General features: G+C 34.2%; 1 protein-coding gene across 3 annotated transcripts in view; it reads left to right on the forward strand.

Annotated features, from left to right (window-relative positions):
• RABGAP1L (RAB GTPase activating protein 1-like) overlaps positions 1-18,682 on the forward strand; it is a 521,731-nt gene that overhangs the window by 279,447 nt on the left and 223,602 nt on the right. For all 3 annotated transcript variants that reach the window (XM_004688498.2, XM_012729024.1, XM_004688499.2), the window contains one exon: positions 12,329-12,442. In XM_004688498.2, coding sequence (XP_004688555.1) covers positions 12,329-12,442 — 114 coding nt within the window. The remainder of the gene's footprint in view (positions 1-12,328; positions 12,443-18,682) is intronic.

Raw genomic sequence — 18,682 nt, forward strand, 5'->3', positions numbered from 1 at the left:
AAGAGCTTATCATATATATTTTCTTCTGAATAGTTTGTTGTTTAAGTCTTACATTCAAGTTTTCAATCCATTTTGAATCGCTTGTAGATTAGAAACCTGGAGACATAGTTTGAGAGAAACATCAGTGAAGGACTTAAGGTTGAAACCTTGTATGGACAAAAATATGCAAGGAAATATTTGTAATAAGAAAAAAGGGCTAAGAACAGAATTTCACAGAGGAGTTGTTGGCAGAAGAGACTAGAAGCTGCAAGGAGGTAAGAAAATAATCAGGAAAGAGGAAGCCAATGGAAGAGGTTCAAGAAAGTAGGAATGGGTTATAAAATAAGTCATGGGGACCCTCCCTGGTGGCGCAGCGGGTTAAAGCACTGCACTGAGAAGCTAAAGCCACTTCCGCATGAGTTCGATTCCTGCCCGCCCCCGGAGGTGACCACATGGCGCGGCAGACGTCTCCTGACCCGCCCGCTGCTCCCCTCAGCAGTGTACTTCGTTGATCTGCCTGTTCTGCTCCCCACTCTGTCTCTGGTGAAGCCTCTCACCGCCCCTGAGCCTCTGGCCTGTACCCCAGTTCTGTATGCATAAATAAATAAATCTTAAAAAAAAAAGTCATGGGTATATAATGTACAACATGCAACTGCAGCTAATAATACTGTATTTTATATTTGAAAATTAATAGTATAGGTCTTAAAAAGTTCTCACTACAAACACACACACATGAAGAAATGACTACTCATACAATATAAGCAACATATACCCTTTGTGCTTAACAATTCAGAGGTCACATAACCTCAACGAGCATTTTCAGGGGAATGTAGAGGGCAGAATCCAAAAGGAATTTTAAAGAGAGCATCTTTGAATATAAAATAGAACTAGCCTTGTAATAGGCAAGCTTATTTTCTCTAATTCACTTCTGCCTTAATGCCACAAAGTTTTTCTTTAACCCAAGCATTTGCAGTCTGTGGTTTTAAAAAAAAGTCACATGTGCTTTAATCCAGGTTCATTTATTTTTTATACCAAAAATAGCAATGCAAACTATAGCATCTGTATTATACAAATTAGGCGCCTCAAATTATGTAAATCTCTAATTCCACACACAGAAGTATTTAGATCAGATTCTATTTATAAAGTCAGAAAAATTGCTTTCACCAGAGCTTTAACTCTTATATTTCCCTTGCTTATAAAAAGAAATAGCTGTTAAGAAAAACTGACTGCTTTACTCAATGAAAATTTAAGGTCATCTAACTAATCAGCTGCACTTTATTCTGCAGTCACTTTAGGTAGTTGGACTTAACAATAACTATATTGACCAGTTAGTATCATTGTATCCTTGAACCAATACCCACATTTTAGAGTCCATTATTGAAGACTTATCTCCTGGTTAGTCTAACACTTTCTCTTCTTGGAAACCATGTATTCACTTATTTCCTGCTTGTTTACATCTCATGAATTTCAGAGCTCCTTGAAATTCTTATGTATTCTAAGACAGTGGTGTTCACACTTTGTGGACCTTCCCCATACATATAACTACTTGCCTATATTTCAGAAGCATGTTTCAGAAAAGATTCTGTGAGATATATTGTGGTATTTACTATCTCTTTTCCTACTCTCTAATTCTGATTTGACTCACTATACTGAGTTGTAATCATTAGGTTGTATTCATGATTCAGTAATGGAAATTTAAAGTTCCCATATCTCACAGAGAAAACTCCCATATATTTGCTAACACCCAGTCTGTTCCTATAGCTCTCAGAAGTTTTGGGTATTTGGCTGCTGATGGTCTGGCAGCATCTTATGGTTAAAGAAATTGTAAAACTTTCAGGTGTTAGAATTACTTTAATTGTGCTATAGAGAAAAGGCAAAAGATTCTTGAGTTTAAAAATACCCACTATGAGTTGAATACTTTGTATTAGAAACTATAATCAGCCTACATAGTTAAAACAATTTTGAAATTTAGAACTAGCCTCACCACTCTAAATGGAGAAGGAGAAAGAGGAAAACAAAGCTTAAAGATTTTAAGTAATTTGTTCAACATTAAATAGTTTGTAGGTGGCTTTAAACCCCATTTTTCCCCCACTACCACATATATACTTTGTAAAAAGGATGCCCCATTTTGATAGATCTTCTTTGATGCCCTTTGTTATTGTGCCTAAAAAGATTAAGAGACCTGGGGGCGTGGGGGGGGGGGAGAAATGCACCAAATTGGACTGTGATAATATAATCTCTAATTTGTTGCTGCTTAAGTGAAGAACTCAGGCAATGTCAATATAATCAGGTCAATGCTCTCTCAGTACAAGGTTAATTAGATTTGTTTCCATAAATTTTGATAGTTCTGGGAACAAAAGTTGTTTGAGATGTGTACAATCTTCTGTGGAATTCTTTGAAAATAATCTACAGGAAATATTTACAGCCATGCACCAGTTTGTGCTTTTCCTGGTGTTTACTAGTCTCTTGTGGAGCATGATTAAGAAATAGTCTTCATAATGGTTTTATTTTAGTCACTCCTAAGAAACTTTAATCTCTCAGAGGACTGGTGGAAGAAACATAAGAATAAGCAGTTCTCTGTAATGTTTAGTGATAGAACCATCTACTTATAGTGTAGAGGGCAAGGTTTGAGAACTTTATTTCTATCCTTTCCCTTCCTCTCTCCTTTACTCTATTACCAAAAGATGTTTTCCTACCCTTTTACCCCTCTCCTTCTGGCTGAGAGAAATGTTTATGGCAAAGGGATTGAATGTATACAATGTGGTTTCTGAGTCATAACCCAAAACTGCATTGTCTTGTGTGGTACCCTCTAGCCTCATCTGCTAATAAACACTTGAAATGTGGCAAATCATAATTTAATACTAGATCTCAGACTTAGTTTGCAAAAGTGAATCTAATTTTAAATACTGGTTATGTTACAATGATAATATTTTAGATTGGGTTAAATAAAATGTTACTAAATTAATTTCTCATATTTCTTTTGATTAAAATATCAAAATCTTCCAAGAAAATTATGTTCCCTATTTTTCAGTTTTGCCTAGCCACAATCTGTGGAGTCTACCATAAGACTTTAGTGACTTCTGCCCTCAGGGGTGTGCTGGCAAGTTGTCAATCCTGAGTAATGGGAACTAAGTTACTATTGTGATTGGATTGTTGCAGCCACACAGATAAAAACAGTTGATAAAAATTGTTTCAAAGGTAATAGGCTAGTATGTGGGTAAGAAGTTTCTTTTTAAATTGTTTTCAGTTGCAAAGTCTATTTTAATAAATGTACTGTGAGAAGAATCACAGTTTTCAATTAATTGCGTATTATCAAAGAAAAACTAACAATTTGTTAACAAGCACACAATTTTTAATTATATACTGCAGTGTTTGTTAATAATTAGATTTTGCAGAGCCTCAGTTACTTAGCTTAGGAAACTTAATTTAGGTGGAGAACCATGGATGCCTTGATCGTCAGTGGGGTATAGTAACATACATCTGAGGAAGTGGGATCCTATATTTATGAATCATATACTGTATTGTAAATCATCTACTATATTGTACTTGTTACCCTAATAATATTGAAAAAATGAAAATATGAGAAAAATAACAGCTTAATTAAAAAATTTCAATCTTTCAGAAAAATGAGAATAAGTATAGATGCTAAAATTACTTAAAGTTGTTTTAATTAAAAATCTGTATAATGTACAACCCATAAGGTTTTGTTTCTTCTGAATTGCAGTACATAAAGTTTGTATATACAACATGGCTGCCAACCTCTTCTTATCAACATTTGCAGTGTAAATACCAGAGAAATAAACTGTTCTTTGATAGGGTTACTACAGTACTAATTGCAAGTGTAGTTTCGTGTCCTTATGCTAACTTTGAGGCCACTTTATTCTTTGACCAGAATAGACTTCCATGTTTTAACTGATTGATCTTTGTTTGGTATTCCAATAGAGGAGAGAAAATGTTGACTGAAAAAACACTGTCATCATCTTTGTCTTTTCATTCAGCGGAAACGTGGAAGAACCTTTATCTGTTCTCTACCTTCTTGTCTTCAGTACTTCAGACCAATCTGCTATATCTTAATTTTATTCATTTTCTAGGTAATGAGTTTAATTTTTCCTGTGCCTCATAGACTTGGTATTGTCACTAATAATGGTGTCTGTCCATTGTTTTCTAGATATCCTCATCTTGGAATTTTATAGTTCAGAACAAATTTTTGTGAATCTATTATAGCAGTGTCTGTGGCCTTTAGCTATTATTTACTCATTTTTAATTAGGTAAATTTAATACAGCTTGCTTGAGAAGTCAGATATGACTAACGTAAATTCCAGATCAAAGTATTTAAAAAACAATGTAAGAACAAAATGTTACACGAAGAGTAATCAGGAATTGATTTTCCCAATAGTATAATACTGGCTTGTAGTGCTGCCAAATTTAGTAAATACACAGGATAAGTGTGATTTTCAATAAACAAACCCTAACTTTTAATGTAATTATGCAGTGCAGTATTAAATCCTGTGCAGCTTAATTGAGTATCCAGTGTTTATCTGGGATCCGAAAAATTGAGGCAAAGCACAGGAGCGTTTAATGTGGAATTTTAAAACTCTACAACAAATAAAATCCACAGTATAGCTGAGCACATTGAATCACATACATATTATTTACAGGGCAGATTCTTGTAGTACTTGTCCAACTGAAATCCTCAGTATACAAACAGAAAACTAACAATTTAAGAGTTCATTTACTCATGAAATATTGTTGTGCCCTTTTCCATGTAAAATCCCACCACCACCATCCCCCACTTACTTTGCCAAAACTTCCTTGATTTTCCCTAGAGGCACTTGTACAGTAATGTTGCAAGGCTTCTGCTTTTAAGGCCGCCTCTCCCTGATTTTCATGGTTTGCAGGTGTTCTGGCAAAAAACAGAGGTGTTGCCTTGATTGATAATCAGGGTCAGAATGCTGTGTCTTTTTAAGCTTGTATGTGGAAATTATTTAAAAAACAAAACAAAACAAAACAAAACAAAAAAAACCCCTACCACTTCTTCCCTCTCCCTGTGGCTTTCATATTTGTCTATTTGTGACAGTCTATCTGGCTCATGCTAACCCACTTATGTTTCAGGGCTACTCGTTAACATTATCTTGAATACAATATGACAGCCAAGAGATGACAGTTTTCTGAGGCTACTTAGATAATTGCATAACTGTACCATCTTCCTAAAACATTTAAACCTAAACAGTTGGGTTGAAGGTAGATGTAAGCAACACGACTGTAATCATGATAAATCTGTGCAAAGGCTTCTTTGATTTTTCCTTCCTCTACATTAGGGAGTTATCATTCTAGACAAATATATGATAACTTGCTACAAAGTTGTCACCAAATAATTCCTAACAAAGCAGGGTTTGGAATAATAAATCTGTTTAGTGAATGAAAATGTTCTGAATTGTGACTTTTGTTCTGGCAAAGAGCCTTAGATGGCATTTTGCCTTATGATGCTTTATAATCCCTTTCCCTAAGGAGCAACTCAAAGCATTTTATAGGGCAAATGGGAGTGTCCAAGAAGGGAAAATTTGTGGCTCAGTGTGGGGTAGGAACCACTCCCCACTAAAGTAGCAGAGCAAACTATACTCTGCCTTAGTTCACCATTTCCTCTTTATAGAATCTCTTGCTCTACAGGTATTTGCTGAACCCCTGCTGTACTAGAGAGTATTATGAATGTTACTGTAAGGGATGGTTTCGTTCAATTAGTAGAGGTAAAATATGTCTCTCCAAGGCAACATGTAATAAATTTTATGAGTACATATACAACATGGTATTATGAAAGCATAAAGGAAGATGGAATTAAATTTCACTCAGGATCATTAGGAAAGACTTAAAAGAAGTCTGTTATGAGCCTTTATATAGGAACAGGATTTCAACAGGGGAAAATGAGGGAAGGAGGACTTAGGAAATTACACAAAAGCATTGAAGCTTGAAAGAACAGTGCAAGTTTACAGAATGGAATATGATTCAGAGAATGAAATAATGATTTTTGTTTCTGTTTGAGGATAGCAGTGGGACCATGTTATAGACGGATGTGAATACTATCTGGAAGTAAAACTGTGCTTTAGGAAATCAACCTAAATGCTTTGACTGAAGGAGAGAAATCTCTTTCATTATCTGTGATGATTTAGAGACTACTGAAATAGTCCAAGCATAAAGTGATAATGTCCTAACTATGATGGTAGTTTGAGAAAAGGACATATGTCCTAGCTGACCCCAGAATGTTTAAATTGTCTTTGATACAGTATCAGTTATTTACATATAGTAAACTGCTTACCAATTATATTTAGTTGCCATGCATGATAGGGACCACTACTTGTATTTAACTAGGTATCAATTGTCTTAAGATTTTGAAAAAATGAGGGTTGTTATTTGTAGAGCCAGGTCTAAATAAAAAAGCAGTGCCAGAAAAATATATGAAAACCTTTTTTAAGCTCTCACAGCCACTGAATCAAGTCAAAGTAGCTTTTTAAACTCTCATTAATTGAGAAATAAGTGGTTACTTTTATTATTAATGCTTATCATAGTTGAGTTTTATTTTATTTTATTAGAAAGGAGATCTACTCTATTGAAATGTCAGCCCTCTTCTTCACTTTCGCTTATGTTATAGTACTTCTTAACAACAAACATTATATACTTGCTTTTTAAAAATGTTTTAAAATATTAAAACATTTTAAATGTTTTTCCTGCTATTGCTATAACATAAGCTCCATGGAAACAGAGACATTGTCCTGCTAACAGTTATATCTTAAAAATGTTTTAAAATATTAAAACATTTTAAATGTTTTTCCTGCTATTGCTATAACATAAGCTCCATGGAAACAGAGACATTGTCCTGCTAACAGTTATATCTTCTGTGTCTAAGATAGTGCTTGATTTTTAGTAGATACTCAGAAAAGTGGTTGTTGAGTGCATGAATGAATTTGTATTATGCAGTAAATAGAAAACTTACATTTTTAGAATTTTAATTTATTTTTAATTTTTAATATAAGAGTTTATTTTTACATAATTTTGTGCCTTTTTCCATCTCAGTTGTAATCCCTGTGGGCTTCCCATCACCAAATCACCCGTGTGCCATCACCATAGTCCACGGCACTTCCTCTCACCCCCACTGAAAACTTATTTTTTAATATTTTAAAAAGCTTTTTATTTATTTATGCATACAGAGCTGGGGTACAGGCCAGAGGTGCTGGGGTACAAGCCAGAGGTACAGGGGCAGTGCAGAGGATTCACCAGAGGATTCACCAGAGACACAGTGGGGAGTAGAACAGGCTGACCGACACTGCCGAGGAGAGGAGGGGGCTGTCCAGGAGAGGTCTGCTGCCCCATGTGGACCACTTCTGGGGCGGGGATCCAACTCATGGTGAAGTGGCTTTAGCTTCTTAGTGCTGTGCTTTATCCCCCTGTGCCACTAGGGAGGGCCTGAAAACTTATTTTTTAATGTTCACTCAATTTTTATGTCATTCAGTTCATGAAAATATATAGTTTTACCATAGATCTAGTTCCAACATAGAACTAAAGGGGGATCCCTGTGGAGTAAGAATAGAAAGCACATTCTAAATGCAGTTTTAAAGGAAGCATTGACAGTGATTTTTAAAATCATAAATTCCTTATAAAACTAGGAGAAAATTATTCAACCTGGCAAAAGCACTAACTTAGATGTCAGTTAATACAATTATAAAATATGATAAATAGGTAAAAAAATAGGTGTATTGTCAAATACTGACAAATTGCATTGTTGTCCAGGCTCATTGTTGTCCAGAATGCAATTTATCCTATTTCAAATACTGATTATCAAGGGCATTCTTTAATGTCTGTGGAAAAGTGAAATAATCCTGTTTTTACACAATAACTAATAAATATGGACTTAGTATTATTTCTCAAATGATTTTCATAAAATCATAATAATTAAAAAATTCACAGGTAGAAATACACTTAACTTTGGGAAAAAGCAGCCTAAAGTTCAGTTATTTTGTAGTACCCCGAATTGCCCAATTTATCATTGTCCATTGCTATGATTTTCCAAAATTGTCATGTGTCCTGGCTGAACTTTATTTTGAGACAGTAAGTGGTCAGCCAACTTGAGAATGAGGGTCTATCAAATACGGACATACATGTGTATGTTAGTTGTGTTTGGTGTCTAAAAGTAATATAAGATTAGAGCTTTAGAGTGTCATTTCTAACTCTGACCTACATTACATGGGATCTCTGGGAAATACAGACTGTGTTCATAGTCTAATATACTTCTTAGTTGTCCAGGCTCAAGGAATGCAATTTATCCTACTTTAAATATTTCCCACTCCAGTCCTGGCACTTCCTTCAGGAATGAATGTTGACTTGTCTATAAATACTCCCTCCTCTCTTACTGACCTTAGTTCTCATTGTTGGCACTCTCTTTGAAGAGATTATTATTATTATTATTATTAAAACCAGACTATGGCTTATGTTTTGGACCTTTGCATCAGACTTTGATTCTGAGACACTTGGCAACATGTGTGTGTAATGCCTGGGAAACAGCTTGCTTGCAGAATAGTTAAGTTAGTGCTTATTTCTTTGCTTCTGTATTATTCCATTTATGTTAAAACTTCTCCCCATATTCAAGGAATGAAGACTGGCAATGACCAGACCTTTCTGTGTCACTGTATTTAGCTCTTGATTTTAATAGCACACTTGAAATTAGAACACACTTTTATATCTTCTCCTTTCATCTCTGACTCTTTAAATTTTTGGCAGACATCAAGGCAAATAAATCAGACCCACCACTGTAAACCATCTGCTTTCAGAGACATGTAAACCACCCAGTTTGTGATGTTTTACCATAGATCTAGCTCCAACATAGAACTAAAGGGGGATCCCTGTGGAGTAAGAATAGAAAGCACATTCTAAGGTCAAATTTTTTTTTTTAACTTGGAATGATTTATCTGCTAACTGGTTGTAGTTAGGCATGGTCTATATTGTTATTTTTAATGACGCTAACAAATTGGAATGGTACTTATAAAGTTGAAATGACTTTGTACTAAATGCAAAATGAAAATGCAGTTATACTTTGGATTTGACAATAGGGATTGATAAGAAAAGACACTGTCATAGTTGTAAAAATATCACAAATGAAGGTAAAATCAAGATGTTCATTTACCAGGATGTTACTTTTATACTTCATCTAGTGCTGAGGTCACATGTGAAACAGTTATCTTTACAAAAATATCTTTCCAGTTTTGAAAACTCAGAAATTGTTTCATAAAAGATAAAGGCAATGGTTTCTGTATTCCTAAAACTTGTTGACACTTGATTCCTGAATTCACAGCAATCAATTATTTTTCACAGAAAGCATGTGAAAAATCTATTCAAAAATAGGAATTAAGAGGTTTATAAACATGTCAGGTATATACATCATACTGGGAAAACAACTTGTGTAATACTCTTGATAGCAAGCTATAAATTGAATCCACTTAAAATGATCAAATGTTAATTGAGATACTCATCATACCTCATAGAGTTGTTTTTAAACTGATCTTCAGCAAGATGAATTATATCCTCTGTGGGCTATGGATTTTATTTCACGAGATCAGTGTCTTTTTTGAAGATAAGTTGCCTTATGAATTACTGCTTGGAAATTAGAGAAAACCAGGATAATTGTCAGAGGTATTTTAATTATGCCTGTGGTAGGGAAGATGATACTCAACTTTCAAGATTTTCTTCCTAACCTCTCACTACTAATACTTGTTTCATACCTGATTCAATTTGTGCTTCTCCTACAACCTGACTCCTCAGGCAAGATAGAAGATAATACCTTTTCCACCTACATTCTTAGTGGTGACGGTCCAGAATTGAGACAAAGAGTAATGACTTTGTCATCACTATGATTATGACTTCAACACGTCTCTTATCCTCAGAAGCTAAATTCTAAAGTAATGATGGAAATAATAGTTGCTCTGACAAATTTAACATTTGTTTTACCCTTTCCTTCCCATCCTCCTTCTGAATATATTGGTATACCTCTTTCTTTATTGTATAGATATAAGTAGTTAGAACCTAACTATATATAATTTGATAAAACACCACTTTATCCCAATAATTGTTCTTTTCATTTGATTTTTGCCCCTTTATTTTTAAACAAACAAGGATGAGTTAAGTGCATAGAAAAAAATTTATTCAGTATTATGCAAAGTTACTTTCTAGAAATTTTTGATCAATTTCCCTTTCTCTGAATCAGTGTTGGTACCATTTAAACACAGCATGATGCCAAATGAGTAGGCAGTTTCTAGAGAAAATGATTTCTCTCCTTAACATCTTGAAAAGTGCAAAAGAGTTATCCTGTGAATAACTTGGCTCATGTTTGCCCTTGAAATAGTTTGACAATTATAGTAATATTTTCATTGGTCATCTTTTAAGATAACTTATGAGTAGAAATTCTGTATGGAAAGAGAACCCTTCTATTGGAGAAAACCTGGCCAGTGAAAACATTCTTTAACTTGATACCAGCTTCCTCCATTTAGAATCCATGCCAGACCGGATAACACATACATTTCATAATATTTCTTATATAGTGCTCTCTTGTACTATACCATCATCTCATGCCAAAATTTTCTTCATAGTTAGAAATTTCAAACTTCCTATTTATCAGTTTACTTAAGTTATGGTAATTTTTTAAAGTTCCATTTTTATTCAGATTTAACTTTCTGATCCTGTATGTCATTGAAACTTCTTCTGATTGATTTACATCAATTATTATGTTTGGTGTTTGGTAGCAAATTTGAAACTTTACCATGTGTGTCCTTTCTCTTGTAATATAGGATCTAATTAATTACCCAGTATGAAATAGTGGTTGAAATGAAAAAGGCAGCAAGAAAGGCACTGACTTAACTTAAAATTAATTAACTTCTTTCTTCTATTTACATACAATTTCAGGTAGAGAGAGAAAGAGAAATAGCATTCGTTGAAATAACATAATTTTTCAGTCAAATAACATTTTTTCCCCTTTCTTCATTTAAAGAGTGGCCTTGTTCAAATCTTTAAGGTAGTAAGATATTAAATAATACTTTTAGTTTACAATAATAGTTTTATGCTTCCACAAAATTGTGCAAAGTATTTTCACCATCAGGGCTGTCATAGTGGTCCCATGCTATTTTCTTGACATTTAAATAGATGGAATAAACATTACAGGAATAAAATATATCAAAGGAATGACTAATCATTTTTTTTTAAGATTTATTTATTTATACATACAGAACTAGGGTACAGGCCAGAGGTGCAGGGCGGTGAGAGGCTTCACCAGAGACAGAGTGGGGAGCAGAACAGGCAGATCGACGAGACACACTGCTGAGGGGAGCAGCGGGCGGGCCAGGAGAGGTCTGCTGCGCCATGTGGTCACCTCCGGGGCAGGCGGGAATCAAACTCATGCTGCAGTGGCTTTAGCTTCTTAGTGCTGTGCTTTAACCCACTGCGCCACCAGGGAGGGCCAACTTATCACTTTCTTAAGGCTTAGAACTTCTCAATTTTGAGCTTTTGGATTCTGAATCTGTTTGAAAAAAAAGAAATCTAGATTTCTTTATTCAACATTATCTTGAAAGCATATATAATTTTAATATAGTAGTTTTGTGTCTTTTATTTCCTAAAGTGAGTAAGTTGGCTAACCTAGTAGGGGGAAAGACTGATAATATTTTTACTTTTTAAAAGACTGGTCTGAATTTTAATTTAGATAATCTGTGGTGTTGGGTGGGTGTGGAAGAATGCATACCCTGCTTTTGTTTGGAGCATGTATTGGTACTGCAACTCCGGAGAGGAAAGTACTTTTAACAGAGATGGTAGTACTATCACCTAGCAGTTCCACTTTTAGGAATCTGTCCTAGTATTATTGTTTATAGTCTAACTAGAAAAATGCAAAAAGAATGGTTATTAATAGGACAATGTTAAATAATTGCATATCCAGAATGTCTTACTCTTTTTAATACTTGCTTTTAAAAAGAATACAATACCTGTGCATATATGGATACAGAACATTCTATAAGTTAATTTATTACATGAAAGGAACAAAGAGTTGCTTCTGTTTACTTCAAAAAGCAAATAATAAAGTTGTGCATACATGAGTCCTCTTCTTCTCCTCCTTCCATATGTATATATCCATACCTTTATAGATAAATGGCTAAAAGAATACAAAAGAAGCTATTAGTAGCATTTGTCTCTGGTGAAAGGGCCTATGTATCTGGATTGGGGGGTGGTGCATACTGCTGTTTGAAGTTTTTTTTTACCATTACATATGTATATAATTTAAAGACATTTAACTGAATAATCCAATCTATTTTTGTTTCTTTTTAAGGACTCAGCCCAGGAGAGTGTTATTACTCGAGATATTCATCGTACATTTCCTGCACATGATTACTTTAAAGATACTGGAGGAGATGGTCAAGAATCTCTTTACAAGATCTGTAAGGTAGGCCCTCTATTTCATTTTTTTATAATGTATTTCATGGGACTGTATTTTCAGAAACTGCCTGAGTTTTAGATTTTGTTTCTGTCTTCATTTCTTATTTACAGTGTTCCATGTTTTCTGCTTTACATTTACACTGTCAGGATCTCAGTTTTGAGACCTGAGGTGACTTTTTGACTGAGTGTCCTGTGTGTCCTTGTGAGGGGTGGCACTGTTTTTACCTATTTGGTTCTGATACCAACAGGAAAAGAACAGAAGGTGTTCTTAGGCTGTCATAGATGAGTGTCAGAGGAGTACTAATGACTCTGCCCCTCTGACAAAATAACATGGCATTTGTCTCATTTTGGGGTAATAAGCAGGAGTAAGAAGCAGTGTGGTGTCTGTTACTGGTACTGGCAAGTTTCTGATTCTGTTGACATACTCTGGACTTGGTCACATCATACATCTTTGTGCAGTTTTGATGTCTTATTTTGAAGGCTTTCTTCTCATTATATTAATACACCTGGAAGAAAACTTTTTCCTGGTTTTCAGCAAATGTGCTGAATTTGGATTCAAAAGCTTTTGTCACTGCTGGTAAGAAACTACTCATCAGAAATATCAGAAATGCTGAACAGTTTTACAATTCATTATATATAGTTAGCCAAAGTCTCCAATTATAAGGTCCGTTAAATAAAGTGTGTCACCGGCCCTCCCTGGTGGCGCGTGGGTTAGGGCTTAGCACTGCAAGCCCGCCGTAGCTGCTTCAGTGCGAGTTCCATCTCCCACCCCATTGGTGACCCACATGGCGAGGCAGACCTCTCCTGTCCCGCCTGCTGTTCCCCTCAGCAGTGAACTTCGTCCATCTGCCTGTTCTGCTTCCTACTCTGTCTCTGGTGAATCCTCTCACCACCCTGTACCTCTGGCCTATACCCTAGTTCTGTATGCATAAATAAATAAATCTGTAAAAAATAGTTTGTCCCTTTATCCTCAAACTTAAGATGCCTTGCAAAGTGTGATGGTGATGCTCTACATTTCCTTCCCTATCATTCCAGTAGAGCTTGTTAATAAATAATGGACTATACAAAAATGCTGTAGTAATATAAGAAAAAGCCAACACCATTGATAACTTTTTAGATAACATGCTCCTAAATAATCAAATTTAACCTTTTATTGAGTAGCAAAAGTTAGTAAGTAGTCAAAAGTATTCCCATGTATCAGTTTAATTTTGTATTTACTGTGGTGTTTTTAGATGGCACTTATAAAAACAATTACCTGTGTATTCTAACCAAGTAGGATTGATGTTTACTTCTGCAATAGCACCACTTTCATTAGGTTCTTCTTAAATATTGGTGGTTTAAACTGATGTCTAACTTTATCTTCCTTCCCTTCCCATTTTGAATGTTTATAAATACACTGATCAAAAATCAACAACACACACATGGGTATATATACACACACATCAACATATATAGATTATATATATATACATAGCATAAAATGTTATGCATCCTTTAAAAGATTTTTATCCATTTCCCATAACTAAATATATATATATATATAGATAGATATATGTATATATATTTCACAGCTAGTCATGTATAAATAACATAAAATCTGAGAGTATTCTGATTTCTAAAAAATGATAAATTATCTAGTTTTAAAAATACCAAAACCATTCAACACCAGAAAAAAATCTATATGCTTGTAAAAGGTAAAAATAATTACATAATTTTTAAATCAGTTTTTAAATTCTACAAACTAATTAGCTTTTGATTTGTTTAAATAATATAGCAAAATTCGTATCGTTACTCAGTTTAGTCATATAATGGTCTGTTTGATACATGAAACAACATTTTTCACCTAGAATTTAGTTTATTTTAAGTCAATCAGTGATTTTCCCCTCAATTTTTATGATTGAATCTAAGTATTTTTTTCTAATGTGATTGAAACAGGTGGTTCTTTGTACTTGCGACTCTTGACATACAGTTTTGCTCCAAAAACAGTATTTGCCTCATTATGTAATATTTAGAAAGGAAATATCTAAAACATCACTTAACACAAAGATAGAGTTAAATAGTAAGTACATTTAAGTAGCTGATGCCACCTTGTTTTGACAAATACTGCTGATAATAATCCAACCCTGAGCTCACAGGAAAATTCATTAATGCATTCACACATCTCATTTAGGCATTTTATATTATGTTTATTGTACAGCATGATTGGGCAGTTTCAAAGCTCTTCTGAGTGAAGAATATAAAAATAAAGCTTTATAATTACTAAATGGCTTAAATAATTTTTGTAAAAATGTGGAAAACAAAAAACTAAAAGCATTTCAAAGTTAAAGATAGTAAATAAAAGTTGCTAAGGTTTATGATATTGTACTAAAATACATATTACTTAAATATAATTTTATAACAGTCTTATAAATGAGGTGAACATAGATGAAAAGACCAGAAAATGTCAGAGAAACAAAATTTGTTGGGGTCCTACATTGTGACTCACTTGGTTTGTAACTGGCACAGTTCTTCTCCTTTTAATATACTGTTTAGTTGACCAGTATTTAAACAAGGAACCTCAGAGGGTAGAGAAAAGTACAAATAGGAGAACATACTTATATACAAATAATAGTTCAATATTCCCAGACTTATGCACCCATTTTCCTTTGCTTTTGTATCAAATTTGAACCTTTCATTTTATGTTTTTCATTTTATGAACTTTATCCCATATCTTCAAAAGCCATTGAGCTTAGTCTTCTTGTTCTACGTGATTTTTAAGGCCATTGAGCTTAGTCTTCTTGTCCTGTGATTTTTATTTTTAGAATAATAATACCTATCACACCACCTACTCTAGCTGTATAACTTTGAGTTTCCATTCTGAATACCTTTACAATACTGAATAAACATTAATAATACTTTGATCTTATATCAGTCTCTTTGTTAAATGACCTAAGGATAGCTTTGCTTCTTCTTTAAGCAATTTTTATTCTTTTTTTTTTTTCAAAATCTTTTTCTTATCTTACTGCATTGTCTAGAACTTCCATCATAGTGTTAAAATGAAATAATATAATAGATATCCTTGTCTTGATCTGATTGTAATTAAATTGAAACAGAAATTACTAGAATTTCAATTATAGTAAATTTAGAAGTCAACTCTGGTTTCAAGTATAGAAAAGCCTGACTTTGTAGTTACAAAGTTTCCCATGACTGATGAAATGAGAAATGATCTGAGCTGTAAGATTAAATGAAAGAAAGTTAAAAACTCACTGTCACATTTTAATGGTCCTGCAATTTCTGGTTTTGCCTCAATATCTTCTTCAGAGTAGGAGGAAATTGAAATGGTATGAAACTTCTTATTTCTGTGTGGAAGTTGAACTGATTTTATAATAGTAGAATCTGTAGGTTGAAAATAAAGGTACTGACTCTCTCTACTTCTTTCCTTTCCCTTCCCCGTCCTTCTTGACTTTTCTTTTACATCAATACAGTATTTTAAAATAGTGTCCTTGTAAGAAGAAATCATACTACCACCGCAAGTAGCTTTAGCACTTCTCTAATTTACATATGATCTAAAATGTGAAATGTGTTTTCAGTTGGGAGACAGGTTGACACTTTTTTTTTTTAAGTTTTGTTTATTTATGCTTACAGAACTGGGGTATAGGCCAGAGGTGTGGAGGGTGAGAGGATTCACCAGAGACAGAGTGGGGAGTAGAACAAGCAAATGTACTGAAATACAGTGCTGAGGGGAGCGGTGGGCGGGTCAGGAAAGGTCTGCCACATCATGTGGGTCAGCTTCCTGGCTGGGGATCAAACTCTTGGTGCAGAGGCTTCTGAGAATTCATAGTGCAGTGCTTTAATTGGTTAAAGTTAAATTTCATAGTGCAGTGCTTTAACCTGTTGCACCATAAGGGAGAGCCCTGTTGGCACATTTATAAGGGATGATATTTGATTCTGGCCTGGATTCCTCCCTGTCTAAGCCACATCTAAGACTGGGTAAGTACTTCTGGTTCTCTTCCTCAGTAAACTGGGGTCTGATAAGATTGTTTCAGTTCCACCTTGCTGAGATTCTTAAAACAATTTTTTTTTTAAATTCCTAAAACTGATGAATACAGAATTTAACAGTTAATCCCCATGTCAAGTATTGGCTATGTTTCTTAATACCAAAGCCATGTAATGGTGTTATTCGGCTTTGAAGACTTTACCTGGTATGCTTATCTGTTACTGTGTTTGGGTGTGTGTTTCATGAACACATGAAATGGAATTTAGTGATCTACATCTCTTGTTAAGACCCAAGAACAATCAGTCATAGTAATGAGGTAAAATATTGCACACAACACAGTATATTAAAGCAACTCTTGGTGTTCAATTTAATTTGAGGCATATTGCTTTCTCTAATTTTCTGATTAAAGGAACTTATTTCTGAAAAAGAGAGGTTACTGCTTTTTTTTTTTTTTTTGGCATAGGAGGAACTGGCTATATTAAAGAGAGATCATTATTTTTGTTTACCTGGGGTAATAATTTGATCATATAATAATTTGGGAAGACAAAAATAAACTTAACTTCTGTTTAATCAAATATTTTCCTCAAAACAAGATTGGGTTTAATACAAGAACTAAAGCATTTAACATGTTATTTGAATACCAGTAATGAGTAATTTGCTATGTGGTAAATTGCTTTGAAGAATGCAAATGATCACTGATCTTTTAAAATTACATATCACCATACATTATTTATATTGTTTTCCAGACTTAAGAGGTATTGATGGTTATGAGGATGAATTATTTTTTACTAATCGATGGTATATTTTCAGTATGACTACTTGTAATACAGTTCTTTTTCCTAGAGGTGCCTGAATTTTTCATATTTTTAATGACAGCGTTTACTGTAGTTCACTATTCTTTACATGGCTCGCTTTGCCCAATAACATGTGCAGTCAGAGGGATTCTCCCTGTTTGGAATCTGGTTGAATTCCAGAATTATCAGTCTTTGTTGTATAGTGATAGGTATTAGTACATTAAAATACACTCACAGGGACTGAATTTAGAACAGTACCTGGGTTATCAGGTAGTCCTCAAAGTAACTAGGCTTTTCTAGTCTCTGTGTACCTACCTCTTATTTCTGCTTTGAATTTCTAGCATACTTCTTTGAATTATAGCAACCTTCTCAGATGAATCTAAACAAGAGACTGTTAAGAATCCCTTGAATCCCTGGGGCCAATCTGTTTTCCAGTGCACCTGAATGAACAGTGAATTAAGTGGCTTTGGGAGAACTTGAGAGATGGCAGAGTATTCTAATACAGATTAATTCCCTTAAGGAAAAAATTAATTCTTTCAGATCAAATAAAAAGGCTTGGAAAGAATGTCCCTAATAATTCAGATGATAGCCTGCATAATCACAACAGTTAATAGTGGAAACTTGTGGAACACTGTGGTTTAGAAAGCACTTCTGCACATGTTACTATTTATTCCCTATAGGTATTCCATAGGGCAAGTAGAACTTTCTGCATTTTACATAACACACTCAGAGATGTTAAATTTGACCTAAATGAAATAGTAGTCAGCCATAAAGATGAAATTGTACAGCAAAATGAAAGGCGTTCCAGGGAATTATGCATCAGAATGACAAAGGCAAATATTGGTTATTTACATAGCAGATAGTTCAACAAAGCAAAATACTTACAATAAGAAATGATCCTATATCCTATATGTTAAAATATCTTACAATAAAAGTACACATAGTAGTAATAACAATAAAGAGAAGATCAAGTGCACCACTGAGGTCTTTACCAATGTACTTGGAGTTACTCAGATGCCTAGTCAAGGTCAATATTTCAATTATTTTTTGGTACAGTGAGTACCAGATTCCTCAGGTGATAGACAGCCCAAGGACATGCTTAGGGGTACAATAACAACGAAAATATGCATTTATCTTTTTTGATATCATCTAGGATTTTATAATCTGCCAAAAAAGGTATTTTGATTTGAGAATGCATCTAAGTATTGATTCTTTTTTTCACAGACTGTTTCAACTACATATGGGCACCATAATTTCTTTAGTGCCTGTGACCTTTTACAGTGGCATTAAGGCCCTAGCAGTTACTACTACTAATAAAAAAACTGTAGCTGTTTCTTGAGGTAGTTGTAGGAGAGCAGAGTCTTCATTTTTAAAGCAGGTCTTCATCTTTATTAAAACTTGTTTCTGGGCCCTCCCTGGTGGTGCAGCGGGTTAAAGCACAGCACTAAGAAGCTTAAGCCACTTCCGCATGAGTTCG

This window comes from Condylura cristata, unplaced genomic scaffold (genome assembly GCF_000260355.1).
Source record: "Condylura cristata isolate star-nosed mole 26May11 unplaced genomic scaffold, ConCri1.0 scaffold00024, whole genome shotgun sequence".
In the NCBI taxonomy this organism is placed as follows: domain Eukaryota; kingdom Metazoa; phylum Chordata; class Mammalia; order Eulipotyphla; family Talpidae; genus Condylura; species Condylura cristata.